The sequence below is a fragment of the Manacus vitellinus genome, unplaced genomic scaffold, assembly GCF_001715985.3.
Source record: "Manacus vitellinus isolate BGI_N305 unplaced genomic scaffold, ASM171598v3 scaffold_61_pilon, whole genome shotgun sequence".
NCBI lineage: Eukaryota > Metazoa > Chordata > Aves > Passeriformes > Pipridae > Manacus > Manacus vitellinus.
The window spans coordinates 1,317,572-1,333,969 of record NW_021940696.1 but is presented as its reverse complement, the minus strand read 5'-3'; the positions used below and the strand labels follow the sequence as shown (position 1 = coordinate 1,333,969).

At 46.3% G+C, this 16,398-nt stretch overlaps 1 protein-coding gene across 3 annotated transcripts in view; it reads left to right on the top strand.

Moving 5' to 3' along the window:
* The window catches only part of SLC4A11 (solute carrier family 4 member 11), a 93,730-nt gene that overhangs the window by 45,570 nt on the left and 31,762 nt on the right, over positions 1 to 16,398 (top strand). For all 3 annotated transcript variants that reach the window (XM_018083205.2, XM_018083203.1, XM_018083206.1), the window contains 3 exons: positions 4,567 to 4,690; positions 8,015 to 8,221; positions 13,048 to 13,132. In XM_018083205.2, coding sequence (XP_017938694.1) covers positions 4,567 to 4,690; positions 8,015 to 8,221; positions 13,048 to 13,132 — 416 coding nt within the window. The remainder of the gene's footprint in view (positions 1 to 4,566; positions 4,691 to 8,014; positions 8,222 to 13,047; positions 13,133 to 16,398) is intronic.

Below are 16,398 nucleotides of genomic sequence, written 5' to 3'. Positions count from 1 at the left end.
TGAGTTGAGAGAACCAATAATTTCTTCTAAGGGCCTCTCCACCCTAGTTGGGTTTTCCCAGATTATACTGGAGAGCTGAAGCTCTTGCAGGTGCTGTTGTATGAAGTCTCAAATTCAAACTCTTCATTAGAAATGTCGATCCTGAAGGGGAAAGATGGATTGTTCCAGTGCCTGCAGGGAGGAGATGTCTCCTTAGAGAATCATTAGGGTTGGAAAAGACCTGTAGGATCATCAAGTCCAACCAACACTGCAGTGTTCACCACTAAACCATGTCCCCAAGTGCCACATCCATCACCTGCCAAGGGTTCTTTGAGTTCAGAGAATCAATTAATGTTGTTTTAAGGGCCTCTCCACCCTGCTTGGGCAGGAGAGCTGAAGCTCTTGCAGGTGCTGTGTGATGAAAAGTAGTTCCCAAAACACACTGACCTGTAGGAAATACTTTCCCCTGGAGGGGATGAGTCTTCCTGGAGCCCAGCAAAACGTGGATTTTTACCAGTCCAAAACCTCATCCAACTTGTGGCTGAAACAAGTCTGTGCCAAACTGTGGGTGAGCTGGCTGGGCACAGCTCCATTCCTCACTTTCAGAGTCTGGATTCTGAAGGCTTGTGCCTGGAGCTGCTCCATGGAGGAAGATTTATTTGCACGGGACAAGAACAAGAAGTGTCATTGTTGTTCTGTGTGGGGACAGGAAAAGCCTGGCTGGCTGATTACCTCTGCTGGACACTTTTTCTTACTGCAAGGGATAATTTGTTTCTGAATTAATTTCCTTTCTTGCCCTGTTTAAAGAGGGTTTCTGTTTCTCTTGGGTCTCCATAGTTTGCCCCTTTGTATGATTTGGTTGAGAAATGTGTTATTACTCTGATAAAATCTTGGGTGTGGGGCAGACCTGGGGCACGTGGGACTCGGTGGATCTGGGCTTTTGGGGGAGCCTTGCCAGTTCTCACCATCCCAGAGCCACACTCAGCTGGATGTAGAGAGGAGGAGAGCAAAGCAGAATTGGTGCTATAATTTAAATGCCCTTTTTATGAGCTCAATTATTGGAGGATCAAGATAAAATTGCTGAGAACTCAACCTGGCATCTCATTAAATCACAGTCCAGCATTTCCTTGTGTGACTAATCCTGGGTGAAAATAGATTATTTTTTTTTTCAGCTTTCTGGCCAAAGCAAAGGAGAATCAAATGTAGCTCAACTCAAACCCAAAAGGAACCTGAAAGCTTTGGCCAAACCAGAATTGATTTAGAGTCAGCTGAAAATGTCTTGCTAGTTCTCAGCTTTTTTGAGGGGCTTTGGCTGTTTGCCCTTCAGATTTTTTTCCTCTTGGTGGGAATTTATTTAAGTGCTACTTGAAAAAAGTTGTTTCATTTTGGAAGTGACTTTCCTCTTGGCCTGAGCTATGCTGAGTTTTCTCCATGTGAACCAAATGACTTTTTTTTTTTTTTATCCTTTACAAATATTTGCACAAGTCTAGTAGGTACTGCAGTTTTGGTTTGTATTATATTTGCATCTGGATTGTGGAATCAAAAGTGGGAGCTGTAAGTGCTAGACCAAGGAATAGGATTTGAGTCAGCTAAAAAATGGCTTGAATTTGAAGAAAAGCTTGAGAATGATGCAGAAGTGACTTGGCCTTGCACTGAAAGTGCTGAGACACCACTTTTCCCCCTCAAATAAATGGATGTAACAGGGAGCCCAGACCCAGTGCAGATGAGGCTGCATTCTGCACAAAGGCAGAAAGGCTCAGGGACATCCCACCTTCTCTGTGACACCTGCTTAAAACTGGTTTTAATCTGGTTTGCCCTCCCTAAATTAACTCCAACTTGATTTATGAAGGCATTATTGACCTAAACTGTGTGTACATTGACCCTACTAGGCTGGAAATTCTTCAGTGGCCCACACGCAGCTTTACTGGTATGGTACTGGGATTTAGGTGCAGTGTCAGTGTCAAAAGAGCTCTTCACAGAAAAGTTGGGAGAAACTCTTATAGGTGTGAGAAGCCTCAAACTCCAGCACTGTGGATAGAATCATTTCAGGTTAATAATGACAGTGTTTTCCTTGGTGTCTTGTAAATGTGCTCAGTGTTGCTAAATCTTCCAGAGCTGCTGCTGCTTCCACACTTTCCCAGTCCCTCAAGTTAAGAAAACACCAGGTTTTGGTGTGCCAGCCATGAGAATTAGTGTGTATTTGAAAGCCATTCAGTAACAAAGAACAACTTTTTAATCAAGTTTTCCCCTCCATACTCAAGAAGCTCTTGAGCTGAAGGGGTTTGTAACCCTGTAGAGTGGCACTGTTGGCAAGATTCTTGTCTCTGGAAATCATGGCCCTGGAGACAAGTTCCTGGAGCTGAAACATAACCCTGTCACTTCAGGGAGAAAGCTTTGCCACAGGAGAACCTGTGGCTTGCTTAATTATTGCACTTTATAATAGGTTTTTCCAAATAACTTTGTAGTTCAGTAGTTTCTTGCTAGGCCAGGTCCTGCCTGATGGACATGGTAGGGAAGAGATGATGTCTGGGAAGTGTTAGCACAGCTCTGTGAGCCACAGGCAGGTAATCCCTGCTTTGGCCATCTCTGGGGTAGAACTGATGTTCAAAATGCCCAGAAGAACCTTCCTTTTCAAAACAAATCAATGAGCTCAGCAGCTGAGGTTTGAAAAGAGCTCAAAATAAGGAGAGGAGAGCTCAAAATAAGGGTCATTTTTGCTGCTGGTGCATTAGCCACTCACTGTAGGAGACCAGGTGGGTGAAGGTGGGAGAACTGAAGGTGTCAGACCCGCTTGAAGGTTCTCCAGTTGGTCTGAATCCCAGGGTTTGTGCCTTCCCCCTTGGCTTGTTGAACTGTAACACAAGGAGAATTGTCTGCTCTCCAGCCACAGCTGGATTGCAACCAAGGGCTTTGATTCAGTTGTGAAAACAAGTGTTGTCTGTGTTCCTTTGATCCCCTGGGAGGAAGGACAGGGATTGTTGCAGATCCAGACTGTTGGTTTAGTCCAGGAGAAGACTTGCACTCTATTTTCAATTACTTTTAGAAGGTATTTATTTCCTCACCTTTGGACCTGCCTGGAGATTTGTCTCTTCCAAAGCTGATTTGAGTAGAAAAAGGACACAAGGGGCTGTGGTGGAGGAAATAAATGAAACAGTGTCATCTTTCTCATGACCTGTATTGTTCTAATTAAGCTGTTTGGTTTCTCTCAGACAAGTCCCTTTGTCAGATTAATTTATATGAGTCGGCTGCTTCCAATCTGTGATCAGGAAGTCAAACTCAGTCAGAAAATACTCAGTGGTGTGATTATTTTTGAATGCAAATTATGAAGAATGTGGTAGAAAATACAATGTTCCCCTGACTAGTGTGTTTCCAGCCAAAGGTCTTCAGGAGCTGTTCATGGAAGAGCCTCCAGGGTGCATGGCTGTGGGAATACATGTTAAAAGGAATGAAGTGGGCTGGAATTATGGATGAGAAGTTAAAGGAGAAATAAATCCTATCACAGAACCACAATAGGTGCTTTCTGGATGAATAAAAGGGAGCAAGCAGTTGAAATAACTTTGAACCAGGAAAAAAAAGAGGAGGGGGGGTGGAAATCACTGTGAGGTAGGAAAACACTTCCATATCTTTTCCAGTGTTAAGAGGCAAACCCTGTGTACATATTTCACCAGTGCTTTTCTGGAGGCTTGAGAAAGGAGTAGAGGCTTTAAAGGCAGAGGAGCTGCAGTCCAGGCTGGAACTATCCACCACCTGCAACTGCACCAAGCCCCAGAGTTTCCCAGCAGGAAAAATGACAACTAACCAGGTCCCAGCTCTGTTTAAACATCCCAGGGTGGGGACAGACCTGGTCTTCCATGGCCTCCAGAGGTGATCCCTGTGATTATTTCAAACAGCTTGTTGCTAGTCTTTGTCTGGGGAGTCAAACAGCCACCCCGTGCCCAGCAGGGCTGGATTGCAGCCATGGATTTCCCTGGGAGCAGGAATCCTGCCTGCTGCAGCCTCTGTGGATCTTGAGCAAGGAGGTCAGCTTGGTTTGTGTAACACATGTGCACCAGAAAGGGGAAAAATAACAGCTGGGAGCAAATGGGGAAAGCCATTACAACAGAGATCCACCCAAGGCAAAAGTGGAAATATATTGGTTTGGCACCTTGCCTTGATGTTTCCAGAAGCACTTTGGGAAATCAGGTGAAATGAAGTGTAATCTGCTTTCCAGTAATGTTTTTTAATAAGAGGCTTTTCTTGTAGAAGCTTCTGTAGCTCTGCAAATACTACGTGTGTTGTACTCTGTCATTTGGTGCCGTGGCTGTTAAAAAGCAGGTGGTGGAAGAGGGAGAGAATAAACCTTCAGATTGTGAAGGTTATTTCCCGTAGAAAACATGGATGTCAAATTCTACAGAAGAAAAAAGCCCAGCAGAATTGGGTAATAGTAACTTAAAATCACTTCTTAAGACTTCAGAAGGGACCCTTTTACAACCAACAGCATCTTGTGTTTCTCAGGGTTGAAATGTGTGTTTGTAAACCTCCTGCACCAGGAGAGGGCAGGCCTTGGGTTGTGGTGCCAAGTGTTAACAATTCCCTCTTCCCCCCCAGTTGCACTATAAAGTCCCTTCAGCGACGTCACGTTTGCATCAGCCGCCTGGAGAGGCCTCAGAATTGGGGTGAAAACTCCTGTGAAGTGAGATTTGTGATACTGGTCCTGGCTCCTCCTAAAATGGTGAGTGTCGGGTTCTCCCAAGGTGCTTTTTCCTTGGTCTCCTCCTGGGGTTAATAACTACTGCTTTTGAAACACGAGGGGATGTGAAAAGGCCTGAGACCTCCTCAGCAGTTGTCAGGATGATTCATACTCTCCCGAGGGGTGGATTTGTCAGCTGTGTCCTCATCTCATGGCCTTGTAGCCTGATGGGGAGGAGGACACAGGTCCAATGTGTCTGCAGTCTCCATACACACCTGCGGTGCCTCTGTTACTCCACAGCTTCCCCCCCTCCTGCTTTACCACTTGAGCTGCTATTTTGAGAGCTGAGAAATGCTGTTCCTGGTTAAAGCCCTGCTTGTGAAAGGCTCTTGTGATTCTACAGCTGGTACTCCTCTGGGTTACTTCCCAACACACTCCCTTGGTGTGGGGCTCACAGTTACCCCCATGCAGCAGCTCCAGGTGATGTAACCAAGAGGAAGATGATGGAATTTTGGGCTCTATTGCTGTAGGAGTGAGACTGTTTGGGAGCTGGGGTGCTTGTAAGGTGTCCCTGAGGTCCTTTGGGATCTGTTTTCATAGCTTTTGGCACTTGAAACATCAAGATTGAAGCTTACTCAGGTGTCCTTACTGGTTCTTTGGTGTAGACAAGGCCAACAAATGGCTCAGTGAACGCATTTACTCCACTCATGGAATATCCTGCGTTGGAAGGGACCCACAAGAATCATCCAACTTCAATATCATCAAGGTTAATTGGGGATCACCATCCTGTCTTCCTAGAAAGCACTGGCTTGACCAAGATGGGGTGTTCTTGCAGCTGATGGCCAAATGGTTCAAAGCTCAAGACCTTTGCACGCTTAATCTGGCTCTTTACACCCTGGGGCTACTGAGTCTGTGCTTCTGGGAGGTGCTGGAGAGGCTGGAGACCTTTTCTGGGACAGGATATGTCCTGATTCAGCTTCCTGCTCTCCAATGCTATCGGTGTGACCTTGGGACCTGCTGCTCTGGCCTGTCTGTCTCCTCCCGCCCTTGTTTAAATGGAAATACTGGTGTTTCCTTCTTCCCCAGGATTTCTGGCCGATCCTTCCCAACTCAATGCTTTTGGCACTAGACCTCCAAGCCCAACAGGCTGAAAACATATTGCCTTTCCTTGGGAAAAGCAGGAGGCAGAACAGCTGGGCCCGTGTGGGATGGCGGGGATCGGTCCCTCATTGTGTGGCCTCGTTATCTCCGCGCAAAGCACCCGGCGAACGGCTCCGCATCCGCTCGGAGCCTGGACCTTTGCAATTCCAATGGACAGCCTCAAATTAAGGAAAGGGAGCGGAGGCCAAGCCAGGGCTGCAGCTGCCAATATGCTTTTTATTTGAAACGAGGTGATGCAGCCAGCTCCAAGTGCGCATTTCTGGTGCAGCAGTTAAAATAATTAACCTGCTGACAGCGACCGATTAAACGGGGAGGGGAGAAAAAAGGCCCAGAAAATGGGCATCTGTTGTGCTGACAGCCCAGTTCCTCGGCCTTTTTAATATGGAGGATGGAAAAAACTCGACTTTTCTTGCAGTTATATGTGCTCTTCCTCTAAATGGTTCCATCATCTCCCTGGGAAAGCAAAGAACAGGGACAGTGTTGGGAATCTTGAAGCAATCCTTGAGGCCTCCTGCCCAAGAGTCGCTGCTGCTCAGAGGTGAAAGGTGGAGCCTCCTCTGTGATGGCAAATCCAGGCTGGTTCAGTCTGAAAGGACCAGGCTTGCAAACTCTAAAAGCAAGTCCCAGAGCAAATCTTCCCCTTAAATCCAAACCTTTCCCTAGAAACTTAAATGGAACGTGTCCTGGCAGATACGTCTGCAGGGACTTCACTGATGATGGAGGGGATGATGTTGGAATCCTAGAATGGTTTGGGTTGGAGGGGACCCTAAAGACCATCTCATTCCACCCCCTGCCATGGGCAGGAACACCTTCCACTAGCCCAGGTTGCTCCAAGCCTTTTCCAACCTGGCCTTGGACACTTCAGGGATGGGGCAGCCACAGCTTCTCTGGGCAAATGGAGGAGTGATGGAAGAAGCACAACGTCAGTGATGATTTTGGGACCAGCTCGGTGCCACCCACATGTCTGTGCCTCTGCACTGAGCCACACTGAATTATTTGGTTGTGTTCATGAAGAAACTGTTCATCTGTTGTGTTATGAATCATGGGAAGCAGTTCAGATCAATCACATATGCTCCCTGCTGCTTTTCACAGCAGTGTGAGGAGCTTGGAGGCTGCCCAAAGGAAGGGAGTTTGTTTGGGTGTCTTTAGTAGCTGCTGCGTGATGAGTGTGGAGAGTAGCAAAGGTGGGTGGGTTAAAACTTTGCCTCAAAGGGAGCTTTTAATGAGCTCTGGTTCTGTGTAACTTTGCCTTGGTAGGTGTCTTATCTCACCTGACCACAGTGGTGTGAGCTGTTGAGCAGATCAGGGTTTGTAGAGCTTGGGTTTGGTGGGTTTGTGCAGGGATGGGGAGCTCAGTCTCCTTTGCTGTTCCCTTTGTATCCAATATCCAAGGTGCTCAACGCAATAGGAAAGCAGGCTTGGATTCTGCTTGAAGTTGTACCCTGAAATATGAGGCCTGTGGCTCACAGAAATGTTCAAGCCCACAAAAGGCACGTTTTCCTCAAGTGTTTTGAAAATTTCCTGTCCCTTCCAAATACTCAGTGAAGATGGACAAATGCTGCTCGTGTGTGTGCTCAGCTGCTTCTTTCCCATCCTTCCCTCTGTGCCAGTACTTGCTTTAGCTTTGAGCTCTAAATCTCCACTTCTGCTGCCCGAATTACCCCAGGGTGACCAAGTGAGCTGAGTTTTAATCCCCAGAAAATAGATATCTGATGAAACAGGAGAGCACAATAATCTCAGTCTTTCAGATAAGACATCAGGACACTTCTCCGTGCTGGAACCTTGACTTACAGCACCTTTCCACCCCAGCAGCAGTAATGCTGAGGTGCTGTGAGATAGCAAAGACTTGGATTTGTCTATTCTTAGCAGCCCTGAAGAGAAACCAGGGATAAAATGCATGCTCAACATGATTCAACTTTGGATTGAGTCCCGGGAAGTTGATCAAGTCAAAGTGATCAGTGCTTCTCGGCAGGACCTGCGTGGTGGTGCTTCACAAGGTTCTGCTGTGGTTGGTGATTTCACCTGCAACATCTTCCACATGTTCCTCACCTTCTCCCTCAGGTGTCTCTGGGATCCTGAAAGCCAGGCAGCTTCCTCTTCAGATGGAAACCCAGTGGGTTTATCTTTCAGGAGTGAAAGAAAAATCGTTTTACAAGTGCTTTTTCTGTCTCTTATTTTTATTTATTTTTTTTTTTTTCTGCTCAGAAAAGCACCAAAACGGCCACAGAAGTGGGCAGGACCTTTGCCACGATGTTTTCCGACATCACCTTTCGGCAGAAGCTCCTGGAGACCAAAACTGAGGAGGAGTTCAAGGAGGCCTTAGTCCACCAGCGGCACTTGCTGACGGTGGTGAACCAGAGGCCCTCAGGGAGGAGTGATGGGCACAAGTCACACGGTCATAAACCACTCAAGGTAAGGCTGGCCAACACCTCTGCTTCACTTGTGTCCAGGTGCATAAATCCTGGGGGATTTGGGGTGAGGAGGTGAAGCACTTGAGTCCAGGGGATGCAAGAAACTCTCTGAGGAAGCACTGAGGCTTCCCTGGGTGTCCATCCACCTTCCTCACTCCTGCTGTAAATTAAAAAAAAAAAACAAAACCAAAAAAAACACACTTCAAAGAGGCAGGTGCTGAAGGGATGCAGAGCAGTAGGGGGGTGAAATGGTTACAGGACTTTGATTCCAGATGCTTAATCAAGGGTGGGATTAATGGATCACTGTGTGTTGTTGGTCCAAGGTACTTAATCCTTACAATCAGAAGGCTCCTAAGGAAGCTGCTGCTTGTCTTTCCCTCAGCCAAAAGGCTTCTTGGCCATCTCTGCACAGTAATTTCACTTAAAAACTTGCCTGTCAGTATTTGGCCTGGCTTCTCCCTGTTTGATCTGTGGCTCTGTAAAGCATTACTTGCTCTGTGCTTTAAAGTTCGGGGGAAATGCTGTAACTCAGCTTTCTTTTCTGGAATTTCCTGTGTGTTGGTCATTGCTCTGTTTTTCCCTTCAGAAATCCATTCTTTAAGCAGACAGCATACCTGGAAAAACAAACTGGGCCATCTCCAGCATGCTGCTCCTGTCCCTGAATTACAAATAACCTGAAAGCTTTGGGTTGCCTACAGTGCAGGAGCTGCTTAACTTATCACTTCTCTCTTTTTTTTTTCCCTGGGATAGATTTAAGGGGTTTGATCTGCACATCTGGAAATGAGCAAAGCTCATGTTTTTCCCTGCAGAATCCCCTTGCTTATAGGTAGTGCTTTGAACTTTGCTAGACCCCATACCTGCTCTTAAGTTTGCAGAACAAGTCCTGAAACCCTCTTTAAACCCAGGTCGTGCAGGGCAGGGATGTTTGGAGCAGTTATTTGGGTAAAGTAGGTTTAACCCTTTACACTTGGCCTTTCAGAGGATGTTTTATTAGAGTAGTTGAAGTGTCTGGCTCTGTCTTCTGCTAAAACTGGCCATTTTTAAAGGTGTCTAGGGGGAGTTTCTGCTCTGGTTTGGTGAGCAGGAGGGCTGGATGCAACGCTGAGCTTGTGTTGGCCCTGGCACTGGTGATTCCTACCAGCCTTGTTGGAAGAGCAACCTTGGCCAGGAAGGGCTTTGATGCCTCTGAGCCAGAGCTGTAGACAGTGACACTTGTTTCTTCAGCTCTTGCTTTTGGCATTGACAGTTGTCTGGAGTTGGTAAACTGTTGTTTTTTAAACCCTTTTATCCTTCAGCCCTTGGGAGGTGCAGCTTGGGTTAGTGCCTATTCTGCTCTCTCATGTCCCTTAGAAGAAGCTCTTCCCCACCCTGCCTTGCCAGCACAGATCTTGAGAGCCAGGATGGAGGTGTCTTTTCCTGAGAGCCACCTCCAGCAGCATCCCCTCCCCCTGTGCAGTAACCTGGAGAGGAAGCATTTCACATCAGCACAACCTCACATGAGACCAGGGGTGTAATTTCAACCTGTGAACTACCCCCAGTGAAATAAAAACCCTGGAGCTGCTGTATTCTTACAGTGAGCTCTCAGGAGGGTGTGAAGTCTCTTGGTGACATGAAAATCTGCCTCCTGCCTCCCTTCTTCCCTTGGTCCTGCAGTGAGGGGGGAGAAAAGGGCCTTAAATTCTGTGTATGAGTGGGATTTTTTGCAAGTGCTTGTTTTCACCTCTGCTAAAACACTGAGGGGGATGTGCCAGTCACATTCCATGCTGTGCCTACAGCACTGTCACTCTGCTTTGGCTCATCTCAGAGGATTATTTAGGCAAGGCTATGTACTCAATCATAATTAAGTCAGCCTGAAATCCTCTTGGTTACTGAGGCATCTAATTGTGATTTCGTTCATGGAGGAGCCCTGAACAGCTGTGATGTTTCCTGGCTGTGATTTTTGTGCCCTGTGTGGATTTGCTGAGGGGGGTGGGCTATGCTTGCTCAGTATCAGCAGGAGAGAGGATACAGTGTGAGTCTCTGGTGTGTAAAACGCTCATTCAGCCCTCCAGTACTTTAGGGGAGGGCTGAGAAGAGGTCAGAGTTGTTGGAGCTGATATTTTCTGTTTGGCTTTCTAGCTGCTGTTAAGTGCTGGCTCAGACTCTCCCAACAACCCAAGTGGTGGTCACCTAAGGCAAGAGACCTAAAGCAAGACATTGTAGGGATTCCTAGAATGGAAAGTGGATAATTCATGACCTCCTAGTTTGGGGGTTTTTTTTGTGTCCTTCTTTGCTGCTCTTTCCTGCTTTGCCTGTGAAGAGCAGCAGGGGAAAAGCACTGGATGGACTTGCAAAGAGGAGAAGAAGGAGCCTGAAGGAGGATTTGGTACTCCTGAGCTGCAGTTCCTAAAACTAATAAGCCTTGAGCTTTGTGTTCTTGAGGGATAAAGCTCTGGTCTCCTGGATAAGGCTACCTGGGGTCAGAATGTTAAATCAAAAGTGGTGGCAAAGCCTTGAGAGATGTGATATTATGAATGGGAGTGGGAAGCCAATGGGCCAACCAAACTTGACACTGAGGGAGAAAGAAGCAGGGAATAGCAGTCCAAGAAATTCCCAGCACTGGAGTGTACAAAGGAGATTAAAAAGGACAAGAGTGAAGTGTTGGCACTGTCCTTACCAAGGTTTTGGAAAACACAGAACGTGGCAGGAGGCAAAAGCCAGACTGAAACATGCCTGGAGTAGAATTGGACAGGGAGGGTGTGTGGTGGGATAGGTTGGGGGGTAAAAGCAAAATCCAAAAAGGGCTACAACTTCAGAGGTCAGTAAACTTGGTCTTTTATGTTTTATATTTTTTTATCTTTTATAACTTGGTGTTTTAGCAGCCTTCCAGTGCCTAAAGGGGACTGCAGGAAGGCTGGAGGGGGACTTGTGCAGGGACATGGAGTGACAGGACAAGAGGGAAGGGTGTTAGGCTAAAGGAGGGTAGATTTATGTTGGATACTGGGAGGAAATTGTTCCTTGTGAGTGTGGTGAGGCCCTGGCACAGGTTGGCAGAGAAGCTGTGGCTGCCCCTGGATCCCTGGAAGTGCCTCTCACAGCTCCCCACAAACAGGCTTTGTGCCCAGGTGCCCTTTCCCTGCCTGCCCCAGGAGCTGCCCTGTGCCTCTGCCCCGGAAGATGAGACACCCTGAGCATCATTTTCCCCGTGCTCAGTGCAGCATGATAAGTAAACATCCTTGTCATTAAAGCCATTGTGATTCTCTGGCTGACTCATGCCTTCAGGAATCTCTTTCTGGGGGGAAAAAATTAAATTGCTTTTTGAGTGCATATGGCTTTGATGTCCAACCTCGCCACTGAATGTGGTTGAGGCTCTTGGCTTTTTCAGAAATCCTTAAAATGCAGATGTTTTGCTGGTGTCTGCCAGCATAACATCTGTCTTTTCATCTCCATTCTTCAGGTTAGGCTTTAAACTGTCCTAAAATTCTACGGGGATGTTGGCAAATTGCAACAGAAATAAGTATGAAATATGAGATAACATATCCTGATAAAGGAGCTGGTCCTCTGAGGTGTCTTTTACACCCCAAACCCTCGAGTTTGTTGTGCCCAGTGCACTCCTCCTGAAGGAAAAGTTGCCTTTCTGTGTTTTATTTATCTGATCTTCCAGGTGCTGCAAACAGGTGAGTCCCAGCAGAGAGGGTAAAGCTGTGTGTAGTCTATTAAATGAGCACTGTAGCATCAAGTCCTTTCTAAAGCATTAATTTTTATCAGTTTCCACATAAACCAACCAAAGCAAGAGCTCCCTGCTGTTTTGAGATCATCTCTCTGTGTAAATTTTGGATCTGTGATTTTTTTATTTCCCCCCCCTTACACCCTCTAGCAGAGGTTATAAGTCTTTTGTGTCTAATTCTGCACCAAATATATGAAAAGTTTTAAATGAGCCAGCTGGGGTTGTTATCACTCTGGAAAGGTGCATTGGATTTTCAGAGTAGTGTGTGTGTTCTCTGAGAATAACAGGGGAAAAAATCTGACAGGTGCCTCATTTGCAAGTGTTGCCTACTCTGAGTCTTTCCATGTGCTTTCCATAAGGATGGAGTTGTGAGAATTGGGAGGCTGAGAGTCAATAGCAGCTGTCACCTATTCCTGACAAGCTCCTTGTTGCCTGTGGTGAGCATCAGATCATATCACCAATCGCTCTGCACCTTTCAGGCCCCCAGACCAGAAATAAAAGGGAATATGTTGGATATTTGGAACCCTCTCACAATATTCTTACTGCCTTTTAACAGGAAGATTTATACCTTGGATTTATGGGAAGTTATTTAAGCTTGTTCCCTTTTGGTTGTGGAGTTTGAGGTGCAGAAAGCCTTAATTCCCTTACTACAGCTCTCTGAGGTCTCCTTTTCCCATGGAAATGCCAAAGGATGGAGCACTTGCTGGGCATCCCCTTCATGTGGATTTGGGGGAAGAGTTTTTTGTGCTGGAATCTAAAGGAGAAAGTTGGCATCTCTGACGTGATGTTTAACCCCAGGGTACCCAAGGTCCAACCATCCCGGGGGATCATCAGCTCCCTCACCTGCAAAACCAGGGATGCAGATAGGAATGGGAGGGGAAAAAAGGGAAGGAAGGGAGGAAAACAGGGTGGTCTGGGGGGGGATATTTTCTCATTTACAATGCTGTTGAGGATATAAATCGAGGCCCGACGAGTTTATTTTTATTATCACGACAAGATGGGAGTTGAATGCCCTATTGAAAACGAGCAGCTCTGCCCCTCTCCGGGCTGAATGAGGAGGTTAATCTCTTTAACAATGCGTGAGCCTTTGCTCTGACACAGCACTTCCTTCCTTTCTTTAGCTGCACGAGTTTCTCAATGTTGGCAAGGGGATTTCTGATGACATTGCACGAAGGTTTCCAGTGTACGCGTTGGACTTCACCGATGGTACGTTGGCCAATGTTTATGAAAGCCTTGGCCTGGCTTGGGATTTATTCTTTTTTTTTTTTTGGTGGGTGATGTGATGTCCTGTTTACAGTGTGCATTGAATGTGTGCTTTGATATGTGTAATAGCCCTCTTATTCCTGATTTAAATAAGAATATTCGGACAAAAGGCTGTGAATGGGCAGCGCTGTGCACTGGAGATGAGGAGCTTGCAGTGTTTCCTTAATTAAGGTGCTGACTGGGTGTAGATGAGGATTTTAATTTTTATGAAGCAACGAGGCCATTAAATGCATCCACGTGGAGACTCAGATCAACTCATCACAACCTAATTAGTCAGCACTGGCCTAATAAACCCTTTCTTCTGTCTTTGCAGTCCAGCATCAACAGTATTTCTAGTGATGCTGTGGGAGTTGAAAATGCTTAAGCAAAATGTGAGGGCTGCAGTAACTTCACAGCTTGGTGTTGTGAAAAACAGGATATAGCTTGTCTGCTCTCACCAGATCACAGCAGCAGCAACACGCTGTTTACACTGAGCCTCAGGTTTTGGGCTTTATGCAGCTCCACAGTGGCCTTGTGGGGTTTAAGAGTCCCTTTTTCCCATTTATATTTCGAACTTTCAGGGATCCTTGAAGGCTGGGAGAAGTCCTTGGGGCAAACCTTGATTACAGAGCCCCAGCCTGCCATCAAAACATGTTTTTTTGGCTTACAGGGGAGCTGGTTAGTGTATTCAGGTATCAAATATAGAAAGTTTGCATAAAGTGAAGAAGTGGAGTGTAGGCAGGGAGAACCTTGGGGGTTTATCAGACACCTTCCTGCTGTTAAATTCTCCTCAGCTCAAGCCACTGCTGAGGGCAATCTCCCTTGGCTTAGGCATGAAAACAAGGTGCACACCCAAGCCCCAATTTGCAAAGAATTTTAGTACAAAACCACCTTCCACAGCAGCTTAAGCCTGAGAGAAGAGTGGCCAGGCTGTGGATGTGTGTCCTTCCCACAAGGATGGTCACCACCAGCAGAGGAATGGTTGATGCTCAGCTGAAGGAGATGCTGCGTCTGGGAAGTTGCTTCCCACAGAGATCCAGGTTTTTCAGCTAGGAATGCTTCATTCCCCACAATGTGTTGAGCAGTTACTGGTATCCACTCAGAGAATAAAATGGGATGAACTGCTGGCTTGGCACAGGGGTTGAGAGCTGGATGCTTTCTCCAGCTGCTTTGGATGAAACTCTTCCCAGGAGTTTTAGGGCCATAGGCAGGCTCCATGTGGAGTCAAGCTGATGCTGATTTCTCTGGGGATTTGAGGTATGTTGAGGAGGAAGGGGGATGTGACATGATTTTCAGGGCAGCAGCAAGGACTTGGGTCAAACAGAACAGATATTTCTTGGCCTGTGCATTGCTGGCATCAGGTCTGGTTGGGGACTTCAGCTCCTAAGCTGGACACTTCATCTCTGTGGCTGCTGCTTTGTAGAGTTGTCAAAGCCTCATTTTTCATTATAAAGGGATACTGAGGCACTTGAGAAGGGAACTGCTGCAGAAACATCTTTTGGGGACCCATGTTCACCTCAAGACAGGGCAGTGTCTGCTATGGCTGTGTCCTGAGCACAGCAGGTTCACAACCACAAAATCCTATAATGCTCCTGCAGCCAACTTTTGGCTGTCAGCAGATTTGGAAACCTGTGCAGGAAGAATGTAGTAAGAATTCCTTACTACATTCTTCCTGCCACAGAAACCCACTTGAGGGTCCATGATCTGGCTCAAAATGCATCCAAATTAACCTGTGTGTGCTGGCTCAGCCCTGGGGAGTCCAGCTCCACAAGCTTTCCATGAACTGATGCACAGAGTGGATATAAAACTGGTATAAAATGCAAACTGTATGTTAAAAAGGGTCAGGGTATTGTTACAAAACCTGTGGAGACACAGAAAAGACCCCATTGAAACTCCAGAACCACTTCAGCTCAAATGGGAAGTTCTGGCCTGAGGAACAGTTGTGCCCTTTCAAATAGGATACAGGGAAAGGGAGATTTAAAAAAGAAAACCTTGTATGTTAGTATGTGCCATTTCTTCCCTGAAGCCAGAAATTAGGATGAATTCTTTAAGGAGCTGCTTGAAATGAAAACCAGATGGAGAATAAAGCATCTGCCATAAACCACCGAGACTGAAGGTGATCAGGAATGTGGAATTCCTGGACCATCTCAAAGCAGCAGAGTATCAGAACATGAGGGATTTGAACTATCCAAGTGTATCTGCGCTCCAGACAGCCACATGTGCATCATCAAAGAGCTCTGAATTGCACAGATGCTGCTTTTTGAATGGTTGGAGTCTCTAAATCCTCAACCTGAGAAGCATCCTGGGGTTTGGTTTGGACAGATAAACCAGTGAAGGGCGGGGTGATAAATGCTGAGGCTGTTGTGGGACCAGCACATCCTTGGTCAGTTGGAGTTCTGTGGGATTGGTCCTCTTCACACACTGCACAAAGCTGGCCATTAAATTATCCTTAACCACTATGATTTAGGAAAGAAAGAATAGTCTTCCTCTTCTTTTTCCCTCTTACTCCAGATTAGGAACCTGTCAGCTTTGTTTTCTGAAGTCTTGTGCATCTTACTGAACGTGCAGAGATCAAGGAAGAGTTTTCTAAACTCTTGGTCCAGGATTTTAGCATTATAGGTGCTTGTAATAGATGTCTTACAGCAGGAGCACGTGAAGATGAACAGTTGGATCATGCTGAGCTGAAAACCACCTGTAGTTTTCCTTTAAACTGGAATTTGCACTATTTGGCACGTGTTCTCTTCTTAATGTCTGCAGCCTTTGTATGCAGGATTCTGCTGTCTTAAAAACCAGTTTGACTGATCATCATTCATCCTGATCTTGTCAGAGAGGCTCAAAACACGTATCAATTTTATTACTTTTTACATCTCAGTCAAGCCACAGGAGCTTCCTGAAATTTCTTTTGTATTCAGGCTGGTTTGACTGGAGGAGGGAAACCTGCTTAAGCTCAGATACAAGTTTTCTGACACTCCTAAAAGTTGCTGTCTTTATTCTTCAGTGTCTATTTTTCTGGTGCAACACAGAGGAATAAACACCAATGTAGTGCCTGAAGTGCCCAGTGGGAAATTTGAGGTGCTAGAGATGTTTCTGGTGAGCTTTGCTGTGTTCTGCCATATCCCTTCACCCGTTGAGGGGAGGTAGAGTGGAGGAGAAAGAGGAGAACTGAGGATTATTCCCTTTCTCCCTGTTTTTCTGGACCTGTGTCTTTGGTACATGGCTGTGGTGGGTGG